This window comes from Dendronephthya gigantea, unplaced genomic scaffold, assembly GCF_004324835.1.
Source record: "Dendronephthya gigantea isolate DGI-Jeju-01 unplaced genomic scaffold, DenGig_1.0 000010F, whole genome shotgun sequence".
Taxonomy (NCBI): Eukaryota; Metazoa; Cnidaria; class Anthozoa; order Malacalcyonacea; family Nephtheidae; genus Dendronephthya; species Dendronephthya gigantea.
This window is the reverse complement of record NW_021163020.1, coordinates 209,973-233,102: the sequence shown is the minus strand read 5'-3', so window position 1 is coordinate 233,102 and position 23,130 is coordinate 209,973. Positions and strand designations below refer to the sequence as shown.

The window sequence follows — 23,130 nt, the reverse complement described above, 5'->3', positions numbered from 1 at the left end:
GATTTCCCATACATTGATATACTTTGAATCCCCATTTTAAATTACATCTTTGCCCTTTTCGCAATGTCTGCATCGTCTAAATTAGTGTGTATATGTCTCCGTGATTTTGTTCGACGTTTTCTTGCTGGTTTACTGCCGTTTGCTGAAGGAAGTTCTAAATTTGTTAAAGATCCAGGCGATGGTGAGGGTGGTCTACTGTCGCGGGAATAATTGTTTTGTGAAATTACATTCCTGCAGTCTGCCGGTGGTAATTTTACTACAGTCGATCTGCAGTTATTTTGTGGTTGACTTGTGAGAGAATTTCTCGAGTTTCCGTCAATTTTTGGCAAAAATGACGCCCTAGTATTTCCATTTTGTTTTCTTGTATCTTCACTTGCATCTTGATCATGTTTTTCCTTGGCAAGAGCCGGTATTTTAGACCCTCGCTTGCTTTGTCTTGCCTCCATGCTGTAGAGACTCGATTGGGAGGACGGAGGGGAACTTGTCTCGGGTGTTCTGATAGATTTTCTTGTCCGAATATCGTCGTAAGGCGTCGGTGGTCTTTCTGAGTTCCTTTTAATAGCAATCAAAGATGGATGACTTGGCTCTTTCAGAACTTGTGGTCGGCCGAAATCAACTAACGGTGCAAGAACAAGCTTTGTTTTTGAACTCTTCTTTGCACCTTGTGATGTTCTGTTTTTTGGCAGTTTTTTCATAGTTTAAGAAGTACAAAACGATCCTTGCGTTGCGATATCCAGTGTTTTTTTCCGTAAAACGAAGGTAAATCTTGTTCAAACAATGAGCAGTGAAAATGCTGCTTATGACGTCACAATTATTATGGATTAGGAGGAATAATTAAGGATAATTGAGCGTATACTCCTAACCTATCCTAAACGTCCTAGCATGTCCTATAAATACCCCGTAAAATATGGCTGCCTATCATGGATTTTTAAAAAAGAATACAAAATTATGTTTTTTGGTGCTAGAAATAAAAAGAAAAATAGCTCGGATAAAAAAACTAACTGGGAGGGCCTTATGTTGCAGTTTGCTGCAAAAGTAACCTTCCGTGCAAGTTATAAAGAAGCACTTTTTCAAGTAATAAATTTTTAATATGGTGTGGTTAAAAAGATTTCTATTTCACAATTATTTTACATTTATTTTTGAAACATTATTATACAAAATGTTCAATGAATTGTATTGAATGTTTTTCATTTTGAGTACATACATATTTACTGTGAACAAATTTAATTACAATATTCCGCCAATATGCAAACCATCTGAGATAAATGTTCTAAAAAAACTCAGTGGATATTTGGCTGATCTTTGTCACATTGTGCTAAAGTGTTGTATATTTAGTGTATTTAGTATTATTTTTATCTGAAAAGAATTTAAACATGGCGTCGTGTATATACAAGTAGTTTATCGACCATAATTTCTTCTGCAATCCTTACATTTGCACTCCAAAATAATTTCAACCAATTTCTCAACTACTTTGCCTTCTCCGCAATTCAATTGAACTTTTTGCCAAGTTTTCTTGGTTGGCTGGCAGCTGTCACAGTATCTCAAACGTAAATCAGATTCCCTTGGCATGATGTCTGGAGATGAATAACTGAAACACTGACCAATGCAAAATTTATTCTGAATTTTCTTTGATGTACAACCTTCATGATCAATCATATGACTGATATCCTGTGCTCGACACCAACTGCTTGCTTTGGGAAACAAAATGATACTCTTTAAAGACGTAGATGCTTTCCTATCGGTTGGTATGTCCAGTATGCTTGGTCGAGCCTCCGTGTGCATTACGAAGAACGCTAATATGGTTGAGATCATTTGCAAGGATACTGAAAACTTCATTTTCTTTTCTAAAAGCAATGAAAGAAATGATCAAACTTACGCTTGTCCAATGGAACATGCATTTTGATGGGAAGTGGATAAATAACGTCTGGATGCATATTACACCTGAGTTACATCCTCCTGTCTTTGTACAAATATTATTTCAATCACTATATTTGTGTGCATGCAAGATTACAGTTTTTATAGCGTAAACAGAGATGAGCGTCTGCGCACTTTGAAGTTAGCTTTGCTGCCGTTACCACAATGACGTAAACAACATGATTGCAAACCCAAACATGGACGACGCGGCTTTTTTATTTGTGGCCAGTTACCATTGACCTAACGCCGCCGATCTCAATAGTAACTATAGTGTTGTTGTTTTTATCATTTCTATTTTTACAAATCAAACTCTTCTCTCTGCCAGAGTTCCTGGGAAGCCACATCAATCAATACAAGGCAGTTCTTAACATGTTCATATATAAAATATACTATAAGACACAATTGTTAACAGTTCAGGTGTGCGGCAATGTAATGCGGTCAGCTAGCCTCGCTGCCACTGAGTATCAACGCGTTTTCCTGTTGACGCTTGGATGAAAATTATTTTATCCATTACTCCAACAGTAAAAAAGTAGCTCGAACCTCATGCATACCTAATTGTTGATATATAATTATTCATCCTTAAATATTTAAGATTTATTGCCGGTCTTTGGTGCAATGAATATTTTGCTTTTATTTTTATGCTCAGTCAAGATCCTCTTTTACAGAGTTTTTTTAAAATACTTGATAGATATAGGAATTTGCCTTAAGTTCAGTCAATGGCCATGCAGCGCCGTACAGTCCCGATTCAATATTGACTCAAGTTATTTCAATTGTGATTTTATTAAACTAATTGTTCACAGGAAGAATGATAATGCGTATATATTATTATAACCAATATGTATACCATATTACCATATCACATGTGCATGGTATAGTAGTTCCCCATAGTAAACATAATCAAGAAAGTAGTTACGTGATAACATTATAGTTACATGCGATATTTTTCATTCATGTTCTATAGCTCATAAATATTCTCACCGCATCATATATATGGAAAATATTAAACCTATATCCAAAGTTAGGAGATTCTCAGCGTGATTTAGTGCATTAAAGGTTAAAGATGAGGTTTCATCCATCCTCATCGATTGAGAGCCGCAAATTCTGCAGCCATGAGCTGAATGAACATCACAGATTGTAAATCTCAAAATTTTTTGATAACAGAATGCACATGCATGCAAAAGAAATAACTTATCTTAGATATTGTAGCAAGTAACTTACCAACTTGAAAAACGCGAGCGTCAATTCTGTGTAAATATATCGCAATGCGTTCAAAGTTGCTTCAATAGCGATGTGTTTACCCTTTCTTAAAAGAAGGTGCGTATAACGTCCTGTTTATTGCGCTTCTTTTGGAGAGGTTACCGTGAGGTTTAATCCCACTCATTTTATAATTTAAGTGGCGTCGTTCTGGAGAAGCGACCCGTTTTGTTTCACTAAGTTGCCAAGGCATTGAGCGTGGGATGAGATATTGTTCAGAATGCGAAAATTCCGCAATTTATGAACCTTGATTTCTCCATCATGAGGTCCAAATGTTTTGCTCAATTCATGCCAGCGAACAAGTTACCATGGTTTTTATAACACTTTTTCGGAGGATTTTTGCCTTTGGCTAATTCTCACGTTAACATGTTTATTCAGGTCTTATATATCGGTAATCCAATCAACTGATTTTTCCTGACTTATGAAAGTTTATCGTGTTTCCCATGCAGTATTCCCGCCCATCAAGAGTATAGCACAGTTGTCATTTTCAATAATAATTTAGTAATAACTTCTAGCAGTTTATTTTTCCTGCTTGTAAATCAATTCACTGAATGCATGGGTAAGGAGAACGTCTCTAAAGACCTTCCCGATATCCAAATTATCTTCTAATTTCACACAATGCAAATTTCCAAACACAAACAATATTCTTAATATTCATAAACAATTTCGTTCAAAATAATGAGAGAATAATATTCCAAAGAGTGCGTATTTGTGATATAGACATGATAATATGTAACAAAGCCCTCAAATGAATGTGAAATTACTGCAAAGGTTTAACTATTTGGCTACTTAGAATAACTACTTGAAGGAAACTTGAGCAATATGTCTAAAAATACGGCAAGAAAGAAGAAACCATTGATTCGTTTGTTTTCAGATGTGGTCGTTAACATCGGTATGTGCTGTTATATGTGAAAGAAAACGTATATTTAGAGAACAGGTCGTTTAAAATGAAAGCTTTTATCCAATAATATTTGACCATTATATGCAGACAACCTAAGCTGCGACGTTTAGTTAAAGTCGTATAGTATCATGCAGCATTCGCGTGAGTTGTAATGAGACGAGTGTCTGATCTTAGTTGTTGAAGGAAACAATTAGGAAGAAAAGCATGCATCAAGCAATAAAAAAGAAAGAAATATTGTTGAAATTTTTAATTACTTATATCTTTGTTCAAGATTAAGTACAGTACTCAAAACTTAAACTATCATTAAGGTTAAGTTTTTAAACATATAGTAAAATATGTTTCAGAGGTATCCTTAATTCCTTCATACATTTCCTCTTTAGAACTCATGTGTAAACATTCAAGCATTTATATACATGTTCAAGCAAAATTCAAATTTTCACATGACTCAAAGTTTTGCTTTCAACTTTCGGACAGTTATTGATAACTATTACCTTGTCCAATAGGCTCAAGTGCTCACCTAGTATTCGGAGTAGTTTCGATCAGTACAGAGCCATACAGAAAAAATTATGTAACTTAAATTTTCGATCACTCATGCCAGATTATTATAGAAGATTTTTGTACGAACCACCATATGCTACAACTAACTGCATGGGCAAGAATGATCTCATAAATAAATTTTTATATCTCATAGTCTAATAATCTGTTCAAATATTGCTAATATGTTTTCTTGAATACATTATGTATTATTAATGAAAGAAGAAGCATTTTACCTGAACTCTTCTTTGAAAGGAACTTTTAAAATCTTTCCCTCGTATCAGTTTGGAAGACAGTGTTAATCTGGCTTCTGTAGCGCAATGCGAGAGGATTTTATACTCAGTGTCAGTTACCGCGTTAATTACTTCCGAGATTCAATATAAAATATTGAACGACGTATCATCATTACACAGGAATATTTCGGTCAGCCATCAAAGTTTAATTGTTCTACACAACTTTATTTTATTGTCAATTAGCTGAATTGCAATTGCAGGTTAAAAAGCTTTGAATTTAAACAATATTTTATTTTTTGTCGAGTCGATATTTACTCGCTCATGCGTTGCGTTCATGGTGATTGATTGGTGTGAACAAGTGTATATGAACATTATTTCTCGATGGCATTCCATCTCTGTGTTTTTTCATAAACTATACATGCTTTATTGAGGTAATTGTTGGAACATAAACATAAGTGTGTAGTCAAAAACTACAAGTTGCATTATTAGGTTTTTTATTCTTATCGCCCATGTTGAATTTGGTTAAAATATTTTAAACAAAGGCAAAGGGCACTTTTTACCAACCGTCTGACCATACAATACCTAGAATATTTCATTTACTATTCGAGAAACCAAACCATTTTTAAAAAATACAATATTGCATGGTAATGCAAAGCGAATGAATTAATATAACTGACAGGAAAATCAGAATGAGACTTGATTATCAATCCTACTCATTTTGAAGAATGAAAAGAAGTAACGTATTGCTAAGTCATATATAACCTGGGCACCTTCGTATCTTATATCAGTGCATGCAAAGATAACTGTCATGTATGTTGAGAGGTGATTCAACATTTCTCTGTGAAGATGTATGTGAAACATCACGCGGGATTGCATTTCTAAAAATATCTGATCATTTTTAGTGCATGAAATACGTTATCAGCTGTGCTTTGAGTCTTTCGGTGCAGAGATGTTTGTAAATTTCTCCCTTCAGGATTCAGCTATTAAGTATGTAATTAATGTAGGGCCTTGTAGGATTCTTTGACAGATCAATGGCATGTATAATATAACTGTAAATTGCAGCTTTTTAGTTGCGGTTTTATGGTGTCTTTTAAAAAGAATTTTTCATTCACTGAACGTTTAAGTAGGGAGCAAATTGCACCCCCTATGGCCAAAGGATTTTTACAAAGACATGTTTCATGATTTACGGGCAAAAGTGAAGCTCTGTGTATTATGATTGGTTATTGCGAAACTTTTCAGTCTGTGATTATGGTGATTGTACAACAATTTCAAGTATACTTGGTTTCAAATGACATGATCTTCAAAAGGCAATTTTATTCTCCTAGGAAAAAATGTTACTTGTAACAAGAAGTAGTGTGGGATAAAGTGTGACTGTGTGAGTGATTGTGCCAGACGAGAAGAGAGAGGTTTCTCTTATCTAGCTATAAGATCATTTCATATTATAGTTGTGCCGTGTTTTACATTTTCTCTCTTTTACATGTTGTCCATAGACTACGGAGCAGTTATACATCATGAATTGAAAGATTGATAAATTACAAAAATGTTTCAGGCTATTTTCCTCAAGCTCTACTCCGGTCTTTTATGTACTGGATTTACTTCAAATTATGGTATATTTTACGAGGTTTACACATAACATTTAAAAGTTGCCTAACCAGGCTTGGAATGCTGATTTTACTCCAATCATATCAGGCTTTCAGGAGCAGTGTGCATTATTTTTCTTTACTGAATTCTATATAGATGTATTTGTTAAACACTTACCGTTTGTGTGGATGGATATGAGTCTCTAATGTTGCTGCTTGTTTTCCTTACTTCTCTGTAATTGAATCCCGTTATCAGGTTTCTTCAACTGTGCAAGTGCAAATGAAAACCAACCATTTTATAGCAACTTGCTGGAATGTTAATTAAAACTGATAAACTCTTTAGCATATATAATTCATTTGAGTAGCCAACACTTCAATTAAAGAAAAAAGTAAATCTATATCAGCGTTTACCATATAAGGTTGAAAAGTCGTTTCAGTATAATCGTTGTCCGTTACTATCATATCATAAGTTAAGCTTCTAGAAGAAAATGTGTCACTAAAATGTTGTTTGTATGTAAAAACAGTGATAATATGAACTTTCAAAAACTCAGAAAGAATGTTCACACGCAATTAAAAAATGAAATCTGAATGTGCGAAGTCAGAAATTGGAGATATCTTACTTCCTATTTCATGTGGGCATCTTCACTCTCCTAAAATTAGTGAAACTCATTTGTTCCGTATTTGTAATCTTAAATTTTAACCATGCAAATGGGGCATTTTACTGTTACAATTTAATTAGCAGAGCAATATTTTAAAGCGATATTGTGATTAATATTGAGTGAATCCGATTTCATTTGAGGCTTATTTAATGCTTTTCGTAGATTGAAAAGATTACGGAAATCTCAAATTTCAATTAAGTGAAGATCCGCCAAGTCACTCGCACGCGTAGGTCGTAGGATATTTTCTAGACGCCAATACTACACATGTTTTACTCTTACATTCTACAATGCATGTGTGGGTATCTTCTTGTGTATATATCAGTTTGCCTCAGGGTCACTGACTAACCTATAAGCTATATTCCAGGCACCATGGTAACGCAACCACTTGTTACTGCGTAGTTACCTTCTTTGTCATAGCGATGAAATTATAAATTCGCAAAAACGTTTCTAGAGAGAACATACAGAGAGTGTTGTCCTGTTTAATACAAACTTTCAATAATCGAATTAATGAAATTGTGCGGTGTTTTGGGATGTTTACGTTTCCTAGTAAAGGCGCTGTGAACTCTATCGTAGTTGGCATATTGTTATAGCGTCTCCCAGCTTAACGAAACTGTATAACTTATATACGACAAGAGCAGAACCCTTTTTTTCAAGTGCGACCAAAAGCGTTGTAGCTCGGAATGCCAAGGTAGAGCTCACACGCCTAGTATGTAAGATACACCTAACATCTCATATGACGGTGTTTTAATGTTTGAAAATGACTTCAATAATTCTCATCATTCGCTAGTGTGACGGGATCTTGAGGTTCTGGGTCTACAAACTATAGATCCAAGGAAGACCTGCGTTTTTGCTCTCCAGACGAAGAGTCTTTGGTCGAAACGTCGAATTTCTTGCACACTTTTCACTTTTCATGTAGGCTATGAAATCACACTAAGGTACCTTTCATGAGGCTTTGTTTCGTGACGGCATTGAGTGGTTTGGAAGATCAATTCAAAGTGTTAAATTCAACGATAACTTTTGCACATTAGATCTTCTTACATGCATATATATCGGTTATAATGGCAACCACTTGCCAGGAAAGAAAAACAGAGCAAGGATTTCGTGCGAATATTTCTCGAAGTTTCTCGTAACTGTGTGTGAAAATGCCTGCATGAGGGGGACACCAATTACCTTTGTGGTTTCCTACCCTTGAATGATGATCAAAAGACACTCTTGCATCAACTAACGTCTGAGAGAGGCTTATTGTGTTAGGGTTGATGTAATTAGGAAAACAAATCCATTCTTATATACAATTCCGCTGCATTCATTAACTATGTCGCCTGCTGGAATATCGTGTATATAGTGAGTATATCAAGTACATGATTTATTAATAGTCTTTTTTTTCTTTGATAACATTATTATTATAGCACTTTAATTTATAAATAAATATTTGGTAATTATGTGTAAAAGATATTCTAATTATAGTAGTTTTTATTTAGTAGCTTTTATTTAGTAGCTTTTATTATAGCTGCTATTTTAATACAGCCATGGATCCATCATCTATATATGGCAAAAATACAAATTATTAAAGAAATCGATAAAAATCAAATTGCAACGAAAACGACAATAAAATTCTTGAAAGATAACATACATCCTTTCCCCGATGTTATGGAATAGAATGAACTAACTTTCCAAAACATCTGAAGGCAGAACTGAGAAAAAGGCACACCCATGCATCAATTTCTGATAGGATTCAGTAATAGACTGAATATCAACGGAATATACGAACTATATGAGGACTGAGAATTTTGACTAAGGTGTTTTAGTACTGTGTTATATATAGAATCACTCGTTTTATCTTATAGAAAGTTACACATTTATTTTCAAGATGTAGCTATAAATGAATATTTTAATCAAGAAACAACAATGGACTTCCCGGCACTATGGTTCTTGACTGTTGTTCTTCCAGTAGTTACGATACAGACGAAATGCATGGGATAATGTTTAGTAAGTTGGTAAATGAAATTATGCCTTTCTCACAACGCGGATATGTCGTGGTAAAGTACCTACTTAAATCTACTTAAAATTGTGAAAGGAATCTTATTATATGCTATGAAAACTATTCAGTGACAATTAAATATTATATTCTTCCTTTTCCAAGTGAGCGCGCCGAATTTTTAATATGTTTGTATTATCATCGTTGGTATGGAGCCAACTTGGTGAGGCCATTGACGCACTTAATATTATCATGCCTCTGCCTAACTTCCCGCAACACGTACGTTAGCGAGTCTTTCGACCACGATTGTATGAAGCTATGCGCGGATGGGGCTTTCTCTTTATAAGTCTGAAGCACTGATTATATAAGCATGAATCGAGATAATGTATACATTGAGAACTGGTTAAAAAAATAGGTGATTTGGAGCACTGAAATGACTGTTCGATAGATCAAATTCATAACTTAAAGTCTTCAATAGTGAGCTTAAGCAAGTGACGTTTTTGACATCACAAACGGCATGAGTAACGCCAAAAGACTGGGTCAAGAATTGTGATTGGTGAAAAATAAAAACTTTACTTCCGGTCAACGTACGTGTTGTCAAAAACGTCACTTGCTTAAGCTCACTAATGTCTGTATTATACAGCGCCAGTTTGCCGTCCTGGTTTGTACGTTTTTGCCCCTGAGGCGTCGCGATGATTTTTTAAACACTAAACAATAGCACAACGACATTCCTCTACAAACTACGTCTTTGTTTAAATGTAGTTCGGTCTTTCCAGATCATCTCCATGATTTTAATGAAATTACTAATTCACCACGGTAACGAATTGCTTCGCAGTTTAATAAACTTTTCTTCGGGATTGTTCGAGAATGAATTTTTGTTGAAAAATTAGCGACAATCATTGCCATTTAGCTGATATTATCAATATGAAAGGAAGCAAGAGTCCTGGGAAAAAATTGTTCATAATAGTTAACCGGTTTTCAAAAGTTTCAGCGAGTTTTTGAAAAGATTTTCTTTATTAGTATTATATAAGAATTTTGTTCCCCCAACGTTGTCACTTGACACGAGTGCTTGTAGATTTTCTTTATTGAAATACTGGATGAATTTCTAGACGAAGGTGGGGCAGGTTAGTGGTTCACAGCAGAGGTCCACGGCCGAGAGGGCTTTGCTGGGGACGGTCGACTACAAGTGGTCAATTCTGGTGCTCAAATATAAAGTCGTGTGAAATTATAAATCTCTGGAACCAGAGTGAAAACATGAACCCCTCCTGGATATTAGTCCAGCATATGTGGGTCAAGCCGTCAGGAAGTTGAATCAAAACTCGTTTATTGATATTTTCATATATAAAAGCAAGCACGTGATCAATACAGTTGCTCAGTCAGTTAAATTGTAGCGGCTGAGAGGGACGTGCGTGTGATCACGGTCGTGTGACTTACAACCTAGTAAGGAAGAAGTTAAGAGCTGCCTCATTATGATAGACAATGACCAGAAAACTGACTGCTAATAGGCCATTTGTTTAAACACACAGATATCGCTTTAAGGATATCCGCGTGTGGGTGGATTGACAAAGACTCAAGTGGAGCACTGGGGTAGCATTTTAAGAATGAGAGGTGTCATCGAGTGAGCTTTTAAATGCAATAGTTTTGACCATCACGAAGGTAGACAGTATTTTTTAACCGCAAAACGTTTTTTATATTGTGCCTAGACATTAGAGTACCAAATCGACTTCATGATACTCAATTTAAGCGTCTGTGTACGAACTGCGGTTTATCAACCTCTTGGACTTGAAGGTTTAGCTTTTTGACTTTTGCGCAATGTTTCTCATTCCAGATGAGTCGGTCGAGCCCATCGAACGCGTAAAGGGCTAAGGGTCTCCCTAACTACTAATTGAGGCGTGGCCCTAGGTAACACTTCTTCTTATTCATTAGTTAGCATTAATTAGCGAACATCTTGTTGGCAAAACATCTTGTTGGGTCGGGGAGAGACGTTTTACAAGGTTATTTGAACTTATTTCAACAAATCCAGGCCTGTAGGACAACCAATTATGCATCTTTTTCAGGTCGTGGCGTCTCAGCAACATTCAGTTCATTGCGTCGAAGACAATTTGTTATGTAACACATTGTTCAGCGTATAACATTTTGGACCGAACACTACGATGAAAACTAGTTAAAAACAGACTATAAACTCACTAAAGCCAGTGAAAACTGAAAAGATAAGGTACTTCTTTTTCACTTATATTCTAGCGACGTAATACGTTATATCACGACACATTCCGAGTCCCGACGAGTCGACGACATTAGCATGCAGGAAGTTTATTTCGAAGTTATTGGAATGGAGGTGATATAAATTATAAAGTTCTCATCAAAATAGATTGTTGGCTAATACCTAATTTTCTGTGATAAATCTACTTAAATATGGCTAAAGAAGATACACAGCAGAATCGTTATGGCTATCAAGAAACACTGGTGAGTTTAAGGAAATAGATTGATAGATTTTGCAAAACCTTAGGACGGTAAAGTACCAACATCTTTTACGTATATATTTCAAAAATGCAAATAGTAATAATATCTCCAGGGTCGTGTCATCTTGTATCTCATAAACCATTACATAGCTTTTATATATTACGTGATTTGATAATGAGTCTGTTATTCCTCAAAGTGCTCAATGTGTGTGTTTTTGTAGTTTTTTTTAAATAAACAAAAGTACTGTAAATATAAACATAAATATAGTTTTTTGTGTACTGTACTATTGAATTATTTGTTCTGATAATCGGTATATATTTAATACTGCAAATACTTGTATTGTCCATTACTGTTTGAGATGAACGATTATAATTCAAATTATAATTCCTTATTTATATTAAAGGCTTATATGCCACACTAATTCTTTATTTTCCTCATATTTCTTTTGCCATATGATACAAGTGAAAGTGATATAATGTTGGACAATGTGAATTTATAGTTGATATTATCTTTCTAGTAACCTGCAAATAAATAAGATTTATAGTGTTTTAGCACATCTGATTTATCTTTTTTACATGCAGATGTATGGCACCCATACAACACAGGAATTACAAGAATATGCCAAAAGTTTTGCAGCAGAGTTACGTAATCAAAGTACTTCTCAAGATGAAGCAGTAACTGAACCAAGTGAAGATAATTTTCAATCATACAGTCCTTCACGATGGGGGAAAATGATAAGTCAGTGACATATAATTTCTACTTGGAAACATGTAAAGTTCTTGTCAATTGTTAAATTATTGTATTTTTTTTAGGGCAATGTAAAAGAATTTTGAAGCCAGTTCAAGAAAAATTCGACAGTGACTGGTTATTTTTATTGATTTTGGGAATTATAGTTGCTCTCATTAGTTTTGGCTTGGATTTCTCAATTGACAAATGTCAACAAGGTACTTCATATTGTAGATCATAATCTGAATCAAGTTATCACTGGCTGACAAATATTACCTGCCATTAACACATTAAACAAAAGAGTTATTAAAAAAGTTCATCAATGATTTGTTCATTCCACCTAAACAAGATATGCTATAATAAAGGCCTAAACCATTTGACAGAGACTCTTGATACTGATGCCCAAACAAAGGGTTTTTAGTCAGATCGATTGACAAAGTTTCTAATATGCAAATGTTATGGGTTTTTTACAGTGGATTTTTTCATGTTATAAGGACTATGTTCTTTTATTATGTTGATATCTTCTTTTTAGCTCATTTGTGGCTATATTCCCATGCAACAGACAATATTTTTGGTCAATATTTGATCTGGGTTCTCTTCCCAGTTTGTTTGATTTTTTTCTCTGTTGGTTTCACACATCTTGTTTCCCCTCATGCTATTGGTGAGTACAATATCTTTGAGTATTCCTTCTTTGGCAAATATTGGAACAAAGCAAGGGACCAGCACTCATAGAAATATTGATCTGAAACAATAAATGTTGATCTGTGTTTTGTGTATTCTAAGGTTCTGGCATTCCTGAGATGAAGACTATTTTACGTGGTACAATTTTGAAGCGTTATCTGTCGATACCAACATTGATTGCCAAAGTGGTAGGTTTATTCATCTTGAAAACTGCAAACTCAATGTTAATGAATATCATAGTCTAATTGATAACCATTGAAAAAAGCTGAATACTTTCTCACTTCAGTCATTCTTTTAAAGGTTGGTCTGACAGCTTCACTTGGTAGTGGTATCCCAATAGGAAAAGAGGTGAGAGATGTTATTGTTTAAAGCAATTTACTTAATCAAGTAGAAGCATTGATATCATCCTCTTGGGATTCCTAGGGTCCTTTCGTTCATATTGCCTGTATTGTTGCAAGAGCACTTGGAAAATTTGTTACCTCATTTCAAGGAATATTTATGGTAACTGTGTATATTTATATGTGTTTTTATTACACAAGAGGAAAACATTTATTAGGTCGTACTTTGGGTTTCAAACACTTGTTCATTGTAATCCTCTTTGCAGAATGAATCTCGTAATACGGAAATTCTTGCTGCAGCTTGTGCTCTGGGTGTTTCAAGTTGCTTTGCTTCACCAATTGGAGGTAATGTACATGCAGTATACCACTGTGATTCTTAGTGGAGTACATGGAGCTGTTACCAACACCTCTTTGGGTGACCCGAATTTTCAGAGCCCAAATGCCAAGATGACAAACCTCCCCTGGAAAGTTTATTAATGCTGTTGTTGTTGAAAATGACAGTTTTATTTTTGTAGGAGTATTGTTCAGTATTGAAGTAACAAGTACATATTTTGCTGTGAGGAATTACTGGCGTGGTTTCTTTGCTGCCGTTTGTGGTGCTTTTATGTTTAGTCTTCTCTCAGTGTGGGACAATGATGAAGGTGATTGGATTGTATGATTTCAATCCTAGTTATAGAGAGTTAGTGTTTGCATGAGTCATTATGATATATCTGCTTGTCTTACAGACACCATAACTGCGCTCTTCAAGACAAACTTTAGGATCGATTTTCCATTTGATACGGAGGAGTTTATTGCGTTTTCTCTGATTGGGTAAGATAGTTTGATGATTTGGGTAAGATAGTAAGATAGTTTCATGGTAAGATAGTTTGCGCGCGGGTTTATACTTTACCTGTGTGTAGTCAAAATAAACAAGTCTCATCTAACGAAAGGGTCTGTTCAACTAGGGTTGTCTGTGGATTTGGTGGAGCTCTTTTTGTGTATACACACAGGAAGATTGTGGATGTAAGACGACATCATCGTGAGAACGTCATATCAAGATTTCTTGAGAAAAGGTAAACGAACACTGTGTCTTTTCTCCGTATCGCAGCATCGCGTATAGTTGAAAGTGAGTTGTGGTTATGCCTCGTCAGTAGGAGTCCCAGCACAGGTGCTGTTTGAAGAGTGAACCGTATTCAGAAATTACTATGAATTTTCTTCTGTTTAGTCGATTTTTGTATCCTGTGATTGTCACTCTTCTGGTATCAACGCTGATGTTTCCAAAAGGACCTGGAAAGCTTGTAGCTGGGGAGGTAAAAGACAAATGAATGATGTGGAGTGTGATTTTGTGTGAGAAATGAATATTGATCCATCTCTCGTCGTTTTTAGTTGACACAAAAGGAAGCTATTGAAGAACTCTTCTCAAATACGACGTGGTCACTTGGTGATAGTGAAGACTCGGACGTTCCTAAAGAGACGTTGAAACATTGGAACGGAGCATTCGGGAATATTTACGTCACTTTAGTTTTCTTTATTGTCATTAAGGTAAAGTTTTCAGGAATTTTTTATGTTTTATGGAGTAAATAGCGGGATTAATGTTAGGAAGATTACGAATGGATGAAACAAAAGAGGAAGAAAGAGAGAAGAATTAGGAAATGGAAGATCAGTGAAATATTTTTTTGTCGTGAATTTTAGTTTATCATGACAGCCATTGCCATCACTCTGCCAGTTCCAGCAGGAATATTCTTTCCTGTTTTTGTCATCGGTAAGTTCTCGTGTTTCTTTTGTTCATATGTTTCAATAATTACATCTCATAAATTGCGTGTTTCACAATGTTAAGGTGCTGCGTTTGGTCGTCTTGTTGGTGAAGCTATGGCGACATGGTTTCCTGAAGGTATCCATGACAACGGACCTCAAGATGTCGCTAGTAAAATATTACCAGGAGGCTATGCGGTTGTTGGTGCGGCTGCAATGTCTGGTGCTGTCACTCATACCATATCTGTCTCTGTTATTGTGTTTGAACTAACTGGGCAGATTGCACATATATTACCTGTCATGGTAAGGGTCGTGGGATGTAAAAACATCAATTGCTTTCAGGATGAAAAAATATGATGAAAATAAAGATTTATCGTGGTTCATCTCAAGCATTAATGAAAGGCATAAATTGAGCATCGGTGAAATTCATGAAATTCTTGATTTTTCTAGGTCGCTGTTTTGATTGCTAATGGAATAGCCCAGTGGTTGCAGCCTTCAATTTACGACAGTATAATACAAATAAAGAAATTACCTTACCTTCCAGAGATTACAAACTCCAGGTATGGCTCATATTGCGCTCATTTTCCCAGCTAAAAACAACGTCCTAAAGTTCTGAGTTAATTCTTCAGACTTTACAAAGTGACTGTGGCGAATATTATGAAAACAGACTTGCAGTTTATAACGAGGAGGTCGACATATCGAGATCTGAAAGAGTTGTTAGAAAAGTCAAAATTAACGTCATTTCCACTGGTTGACACCAAAGGTAAAGATATTTATCAGCGCCGGAGTTGACTGAACCTGTTTCAAAATAGTGCTTCTCGTCAGTAATTCAAATGCAAATGAAACCTGTATTATAATATTTAGAGACAATGACTCTTCTCGGCTCCATCCGCCGTCCTCAACTACAAATGTTACTAACTCGATATCTGAGCAACACCAGACACAGTGGAAGTCGAGCAGAAAGTGAAGCAAGCTCACCACGGTCAACATCACCAACTCCTCTTCTTCCTGAGCGCAGGTAACTCTACTTCAGGTCTTTAGAAAACCCGCGAAATCGCGGTAATTGATGTATGAATGCGGCCACGTGACGGCTTGCAATGGTAGGTAGTCTAACTGGGGATCATTCTTGTTTTATATCAGGAGAGATGATGACGATCGTGCTCTATCAGATAGTGAAATTGAGGTTTGTATTGCAAAGAAATTCCAACATTTCTTTTTTCTGAGCTTTATTCAAGACGAAGGGCATGTCTGTTGGAGATGAATGAAGAAATAAAGAAGGTGGTGGAGTTGAATGAAAAGGATTTTAGAATGAAAGATGAGGGAATTGATAGCAGACGAAAATTATTGTTTCTGAATAAGAATCGTTTCCATTTCTTAGGTGAATTTACGTGATTCAACAATGCCAACATCATCAAGCAAGGGTTCTCTCTTTGAAAAACTTCCAGGTTTGTTGATGGTTAGTTTAATCAGGTTAAAACATGATTATCATTTAAGATCTCCCCAGTCACTCATATATGATGTTATCATGTATTTAGGTTCACAACAACTTCAACGTTTATTCTCAGGAAGTGGTTCTACCATAGACTCTGAGGTACATGCATATTGTGTAAATATATAAAATGACATAATTTTAAATGTATTTGCGTTTTTCAATGCAGGGGCGATCTGGAAGTCCTAGCTCCCAAAGAGAACCTATTTCACCTGAACAGGTTTGTTGCTCTGCATGTGCTGTTTTCTATCATTTTTTTGCTGTATTCAAACTTGTTTACCAATCATGTTTATTGTAAATATTATCTGCAGTATTTACAATGGGAAAACGAAGTACTAGACAAAGAGGTTGACTATGACTTATGTCAAATTGATCCAGCTCCATTCCAACTTGTAGAAAGAACATCACTACTTAAGGTAAACCTCACACTTCCATTAGCAATGCAAAATCAATGATCTTTATGAAATGGAAATTGGAATGTAACTCTGTTTAGGTGCACAAATTGTTTGCTTTGTTAAATCTCTCTCATGCCTATGTCACATCACTTGGTCGGCTTGTTGGAGTGGTTGCTCTTACTGAGGTATGTCTAGTGATCCTTTAGAACAATAGGATAAGCCTTGGATGAGAGGGTGAGGAGATTCAGTTTCATTTGTTTTATATTCTGCTTCGTCATCATAGGTTCGGCAAACTGTTGAAGGACACGAGACACATGAGGAAATGCATCGAAATCATCATGCAGTTTCATAACTTCATAAGGCAGATATTACCAGCTACAGAGTCGAGGTTTTTTGACAAAATTTTATTGCAGACATCGTATTACACAAGTGCATTGATATTACACAGCTACACAAAAAATATGGAGAATAAATACAAGTGGATGGGTGGATGTTAATTGGCAAAGAGAAAGCTCATTAATCAGCGTACACTAGGCCTATCACTATGAATGGCTTAGTGACTGACAACCAACACCAATTCACAAATATCAACATTGATACACCACTAATTGATTGACAGTTGATCAACTAATTTAACAATCTATGTATTTTCACATGAGATTAATGCATTTTGTAAATAGGCCATAAGTTATTCCAAATTGAATTCATGACCAAAAAGTAATGTTAACTGTTAAAGTAGTTTTGTATGTAGGAAAAGATGTTTAAAACAATACAAATTAAATGAGTGATGTCCAGCATTATTTTATAACTCAATAAGAAATATGCTACAAAGTATGCTCAAATTGAAATATTGTAGTTGTTCCATTCAATCTGTGAAGAGGTTGGTTATTGTTCCATTACATCATTCAAACTAAAACAAAGTGTTTATTTATACAAAATATGGTGGCTTTTTCACATTGATTCCTGATTCTGCAAGAGCTGGCTTCAGGTCCTCCATTGTCAATGTGTAATGCTTGTCCTAGTAAAAGTGAAGAGTAATGAAAAACAGTTCATCAGTTGAGGTACCATTTTGAATAATACCAAACAATAGTACAATATCACTCACTTTGCCAGATTTCCTGGAGCTTTGTACAGATCCTCGCATCTTACAATGTTGTAGGGCATCATTGGCAATGTCAGACACGAATTTTTGGGCAGCGAGGGAAATTAGTCTAACCCTTAAAAAGAAAGAAAATGACCGCTATTTATATTAACATATTTTTATATGTGGTTTCTTTATAAATAGCTTTGTGTACTTACAGTCGAGGATCAGTTGTCTCAAATCCAGATCTGTTTAAATAGTACGATGTTACTGCATCGGGTATCTAAGATTTTAAACAAATATATGAGACCAGAACATATAAACTCGAAAGATTTCGATAAATCGCGAAGGACACCGAAGGTATTTAATAAAGAAAGGTTACCGTTGGAGTGTAGTCATCTAAATGATGTAAAAAGTCGGCGATAGTTACACCCTCTGCTTTCTGTTTGAAATCTCCGGTTGATTCTTTGGCAACTGAAACAGTTGCTTTACTGGTGCCAGTGTTCGAGGGAACTTTTGTTGTCGTATTTGTTGCTGTTTGCGCGACTTTAGATGTTGAGGGCCGTGGAGTTTCAGCCATCTTGAATTTCAGTATTGGATACTTCATGTAAGGTAAGTATACAGATCATGGGTTGGGAAATATTTTTGGTGCATGCAGAATTTGAAGTTTATTGCGTTATAGTGAAACACTTTTAATACGTTTTTAGCTTATATTTAACAACAACCATAGTTTACAAAATCTCTTATTTATTAATTGTGGGAGATATGTCCTATCCTAGCCTTGAACAACGTGGAAAACATAGTTGGAAGTTGGAATAGAAATATGCAAAATATATTGCCTTTCATGAGACTGCAAAAGTATGCAAATCTGCCAAACTGGGTCGGATCGAGTCTAAAGCTTTTAAGCCTTTTTTTAGTGCTTCTCATGCGCCGAACGCATTTAAAACAATAGATAATTAATGAGAATACCTCATTATCTATTGTTGTTAATTCGCTCGGCACATGAGAAGCATGACGTTTGAAAACAGGCCTTACTGTTAAGTGTCATCAATGTATAAAGTGCATTGTCCGTTGGAATGTTTTTCGGGTAATAAAAGGACAGAAACTTCGAGGTGGAACTCAGACTTGTGATAATCTCGACGAAAAAAGGATCACTCGAAGAAATTTAGGGCGGAAAAGTTGGAGGAATATCGCTCAGGTAAATGCTCATGGTTGGTTAAAATAATCTGTTGGCTTGATCTTTCCATGGCTTGATCTTTCCATGGCTTCGCAAATCATCGCTATGTTGATTTCAATAGCCAGAAGACAATTAGCGACCGGACGAATACTTCTCACTGATTTTTACTGCTATATCTCGTATTGAAATATATCAAATGTGAAATTCAAGTGAGCTGTTAACTTGATTTTGTTTTTCCTTGCATTTCAGAAGGAACTACGGCGCCGAAAGATGGGAAAGACGAAACACAAGCGCTTGCTCGCTGCGGAATAATAGGTATTGTCCTATTAATATATGTGTATTTTGCATTTGTGACTTGAAAAAACACGTTTGCACTTTGTTTACGGACAGTGAAGGTGGACGAAACTAGAATAGTTTTGATATATAGAAATGAATTCGAGCTTTATGACTGTAACTAACTTTCCCGGCTAGCCTATTCGTTTTTGGGACAGGGTTGCCCAAAGGGAATGCTCGTTTTGAAAGGGAGAGACGGATTGAAACTCAATGCCTATATAATTATTTGTATTGGTATATGATTGTACTATGCTAGACTTCCCTGTCCTTTTGTTTTACCGAAGTTCTGTTTTTGTAGAACGAAACAATCGTAAAGAGATGTCGGACATGCCTTGGGACATTTATGCACGCAAATACAAAACTCGATTTCGACAATATGCATGAGTAAAAATTGCATGGAATTTGGCTTTTTTGACTGAGATATAAACTGAACACTCTTCTGTTTACCTCCTTCATTTTCAAGTTTTCCGCCTGTGCGTGATTTTTGCATGAAGTCTGGTCGTATCAAGCGCATGCGGAGTGAATACAAGTGATTCTGGGGCCCCAATCACTTGTGTTTTCTCCATCTTGACGACTATATAGTCCGGACAAAAATATCGCCCAGAGAGCGCCTAAAACATAAAAACATGAAATATGTATTTCTAGAAGGAGATGATAGTCCAGTGTTCTTGCTTTCTTGTACAAAAACGTACATGACATTTTGTATTAAAACGTGCATGACATTTTGTACAAACACGTGCATGACATTTTGTATTAAAACGTGCATGACATTTTGCACCAAAACGTGCATGACATTTTGTACCAAAACGTGCATGACATTTTGTATTAAAACGTGCATGACATTTTGTATTAAAACGTGCATGACATTTTGTACCAAAACGTGCATGACATTTTGTATTAAAACGTGCATGACAGTTTGTATTAAAACGTGCATGACATTTTGTATTAAAACGTGCATGACATTTTGTACAAACACGTGCATGACATTTTGTATTAAAACGTGCATGACATTTTGCACCAAAACGTGCATGACATTTTGTACCAAAACGTGCATGACATTTTGTATTAAAACGTGCATGACATTTTGTATTAAAACGTGCATGACATTTTGTACCAAAACGTGCATGACATTTTGTATTAAAACGTGCATGACATTTTGTATTAAAACGTGCATGACATTTTGTATTAAAACGTGCATGACATTTTGTACCAAAACGTGCATGACATTTTGTATTAAAACGTGCATGACAGTTTGTATTAAAACGTGCATGACATTTTGTATTTAAACGTGCATGACATTTTGTAATAAAACGTGCATGACATTTTGTATTCGCGTGCGCAATGCGAAGGCCACGAGTGACTGACGTTGGAGTGTTGGAGGTTCGGTATAATTTATCCTGAGTGCTTTATACATAAGTGACATTTCTCTCTTGGAAATTATTCATATCATACTTTTGTTGTCAGATGATGAAGGATCGTCGCAGGATCAGATGATGAAGGATCGTCGCAGGATCAGATGATGAAGGATCGTCGCAGGATCAGATGTTGAAGGATCGTCGCAGGATCAGATGATGAAGGATCGTCGCAGGATCAGATGTTGAAGGATCGTCGCAGGATCAGATGATGAAGGATCGTCGCAGGATCAGATGATGAAGGATCGTCGCAGGATCAGATGATGAAGGATCGTCGCAGGATCAGATGTTGGACGATGAGACAGTTATACAAGTGGAAGCTGGTTGAGGTATTATTACATACCATAGGTAGAATAATGCATGATTAATATAGTGCATGGTTTATTCCTGCTGGGTGGTCTAACCTAGTATATTCTTCACACATCAAGTGACTTTTCACCCTTTTCGACAATGCATGATAACAGGAAATTTCTCACAGCCCTTATGAGGGCGTTTTCGAGGTTCTCATAAAATATTCCTAGTTTTGTCACTTGCGTGTGAACGACTTAACAGCTGTGGAAGATGCATGATGGCTTTAAAGCGATGAAATGAAAGTGAAAAATGTATTAGCATGGCTGAAACGCGCGCAACAAGAAAATATTATCTAATTCGTATTGGCCTATAAATTTTAGATTAATACGAATGTAATCGCGAGTACTTATATGATTATATAAGTTTCTCTGTTCAGCCTTTAGCATAGTTGACGCGCGCGCAACGAGAAAATATTACTGAATTCGTATTGGCCTAATTTTTGCAAATAATTCGAATGTAATCGCGAGTATTTTATATCTTTTAAATACGTTCTTCTGTTCAGCCTTAGCAAGCGCGACACGCGCGCAACGAGAAAATATAAAATATCATCGAGTTCGTATTGGCCTGATTTTTGAAATAATTCGAAAGTAATCGCGAGTATTTATATGAGTATTCAGTAAATGCCGGCGTTCTTCTGTACATCCTTAGCATGGCTGACGCGCGCGCAACGAGAAAAGTATTATTGAATTCGTATTGGCCTAATTTTAGATTAATACGAAGGTAATCGCGAGTACTTATATGTTTATATAAGTGTCTCTGTTCAGATTTAATTTCGATCGTTTCGACCGTCCGTCAATGGCATAAAAAATTATATTTTTGGAATTATTGAAATTTAAAATGAAGAAAAAAAAAATGACAATTTGGTGTTTAGACACTAACACTCTTCTGTTTTCCTTGTCGGTATTAATTTTTCGGACAGCAATTTCTAAAAATCCGGTTTATCTCGAGCATGGAGGAAATAAACGTAATCTAACGATTTTGACCCATGATGAAGCTTGTAAAAGAAAAATATAACCCCTGTATTACATGATGTATTACATTGCACGATAACAGGACGTGTATGGTGGGGATATCTGGGGGTTAACTGTTGTAACCCTGTCGTCTAAAAAATGAACCCTTTAATAAAAACCTCTTTGTATTTTGACACACTTACTATGTTGTTTTATTCCTTGCACGCTCCACCGCCGAGACGCTGTCGAAGAAGAACGTTGAAAGAAGGCAATGAAAGACAAACTGAAGATATTTTGTTTACCAAAAGTAATTATCACGATGCAAAGCAAAAGGTGAGAAACATCATTGATTCTCTTGTAGTATATTACATATTGAGTAAGTTGATTGAGTAAGTTGATTAAGTTGCATGTTGAACCCAATTACGTTTATTTCCTCCGTGTTCGATCAACCTTAATCCAGAAAATATAAAAATGGTGCATGAGATGCATGTCTGGAAAGAAGAGTGTTATTGTCTACAACAGTTTGAGATAAAAAAGCATGCAAGTCGTGAATTTGAACAATGCCAAATTTCGTTGCCGATAACTGAAATAAATTTTGTTGCCATTGTCGGACAAAGCGCAATTTAATTTCTGAAAGCCTGGTGTTTTGCAAAAGACGATATGAAATGCGCGCTGCGCAGGTTAGACCACCAGCAGGATCGAATTGACGAAGCTCAAGAATTGAATAGCAATTCCTGGGACTCGCATGAACTTGAAACGGTCAACTATTTATAAGCAAAAACTGAGCTGTCGTTGCGGACGATTTCTAATGAAAATAACAAAATTCGGACCGCCGGTCAGGTAACCTGAAATTCAGGTTACCTTTGGAGGGTTTTTCTCCGGGCACTCCGGTTTCCCTCCTTTTCGTTTGGCTTTGAAAAACAGTGTCCATGTCTGGGGCCAAACCAAAACGTGTT

The 23,130-nt window shown here is 35.9% G+C and overlaps 2 protein-coding genes and 1 long non-coding RNA gene across 5 annotated transcripts; 2 read left to right on the top strand and 1 right to left on the bottom strand.

Annotated features, from left to right (window-relative positions):
* Positions 1–11,017: 11,017 nt before the first annotated feature.
* Positions 11,018–17,244, top strand: LOC114518116 (chloride channel protein 2-like). 3 transcript variants are annotated; one of them, XM_028538043.1, is made up of 25 exons: positions 11,018–11,513; positions 12,092–12,248; positions 12,323–12,454; positions 12,769–12,897; positions 13,020–13,105; positions 13,218–13,265; positions 13,341–13,418; positions 13,522–13,600; positions 13,771–13,896; positions 13,981–14,065; positions 14,200–14,307; positions 14,460–14,544; positions 14,621–14,776; positions 14,927–14,996; positions 15,072–15,289; positions 15,437–15,546; positions 15,616–15,749; positions 15,851–16,004; positions 16,127–16,169; positions 16,365–16,431; positions 16,522–16,577; positions 16,645–16,695; positions 16,787–16,891; positions 16,969–17,055; positions 17,154–17,244. In XM_028538043.1, exons 1-25 carry the CDS (start codon positions 11,463–11,465, stop codon positions 17,220–17,222), a joined length of 2,484 nt encoding a protein of 827 aa, XP_028393844.1. In that variant the 5' UTR covers positions 11,018–11,462; the 3' UTR covers positions 17,223–17,244. The 3 variants fall into 3 exon arrangements, with proteins under 3 accessions (XP_028393844.1, XP_028393845.1, XP_028393846.1); XM_028538044.1 differs by lacking the exon at positions 17,154–17,244 and having other exon boundaries at positions 16,854–16,891; XM_028538045.1 differs by lacking the exons at positions 16,969–17,055; positions 17,154–17,244 and having other exon boundaries at positions 16,809–16,880.
* A 409-nt stretch (positions 17,245–17,653) lies between these two features.
* LOC114518117 (transcription initiation factor TFIID subunit 10-like) lies at positions 17,654–18,556 on the bottom strand. Its single transcript, XM_028538046.1, has 4 exons — positions 18,334–18,556; positions 18,170–18,234; positions 17,976–18,087; positions 17,654–17,888 (listed from the first exon to the last, which is right to left on the bottom strand). Exons 1-4 carry the CDS (start codon positions 18,529–18,531, stop codon positions 17,799–17,801), a joined length of 465 nt encoding a protein of 154 aa, XP_028393847.1. The 5' UTR covers positions 18,532–18,556; the 3' UTR covers positions 17,654–17,798.
* A 413-nt stretch (positions 18,557–18,969) lies between these two features.
* LOC114518118 lies at positions 18,970–20,054 on the top strand. The gene is made up of 3 exons (XR_003686453.1): positions 18,970–19,149; positions 19,378–19,443; positions 19,760–20,054. It is a non-coding gene; the product is annotated as an uncharacterized LOC114518118 (long non-coding RNA).
* The last annotated feature ends 3,076 nt before the right edge of the window (positions 20,055–23,130 follow it).

What these genes read in the sequence shown, in the direction of transcription:
- LOC114518116 (XM_028538043.1), top strand. Translation starts at nt 11,463, where the DNA reads ATGGCTAAAGAAGATACACAGCAGAATCGTTATGGCTATCAAGAAACA. An exon ending in TATCAGATAGTGAAATTGAG is followed by an intron (nt 16,170 to 16,364) that starts GTTTGTATTGCA and finishes TCCATTTCTTAG; the next exon opens with GTGAATTTACGTGATTCAAC. An exon ending in GTTCTACCATAGACTCTGAG is followed by an intron (nt 16,578 to 16,644) that starts GTACATGCATAT and finishes TTTTCAATGCAG; the next exon opens with GGGCGATCTGGAAGTCCTAG.
- LOC114518117 (XM_028538046.1), bottom strand. Translation starts at nt 18,531, where the DNA reads ATGGCTGAAACTCCACGGCCCTCAACATCTAAAGTCGCGCAAACAGCA. An exon ending in TAGATGACTACACTCCAACG is followed by an intron (nt 18,235 to 18,333) that starts GTAACCTTTCTT and finishes TTAAAATCTTAG; the next exon opens with ATACCCGATGCAGTAACATC. An exon ending in GCTCCAGGAAATCTGGCAAA is followed by an intron (nt 17,889 to 17,975) that starts GTGAGTGATATT and finishes CACTTTTACTAG; the next exon opens with GACAAGCATTACACATTGAC.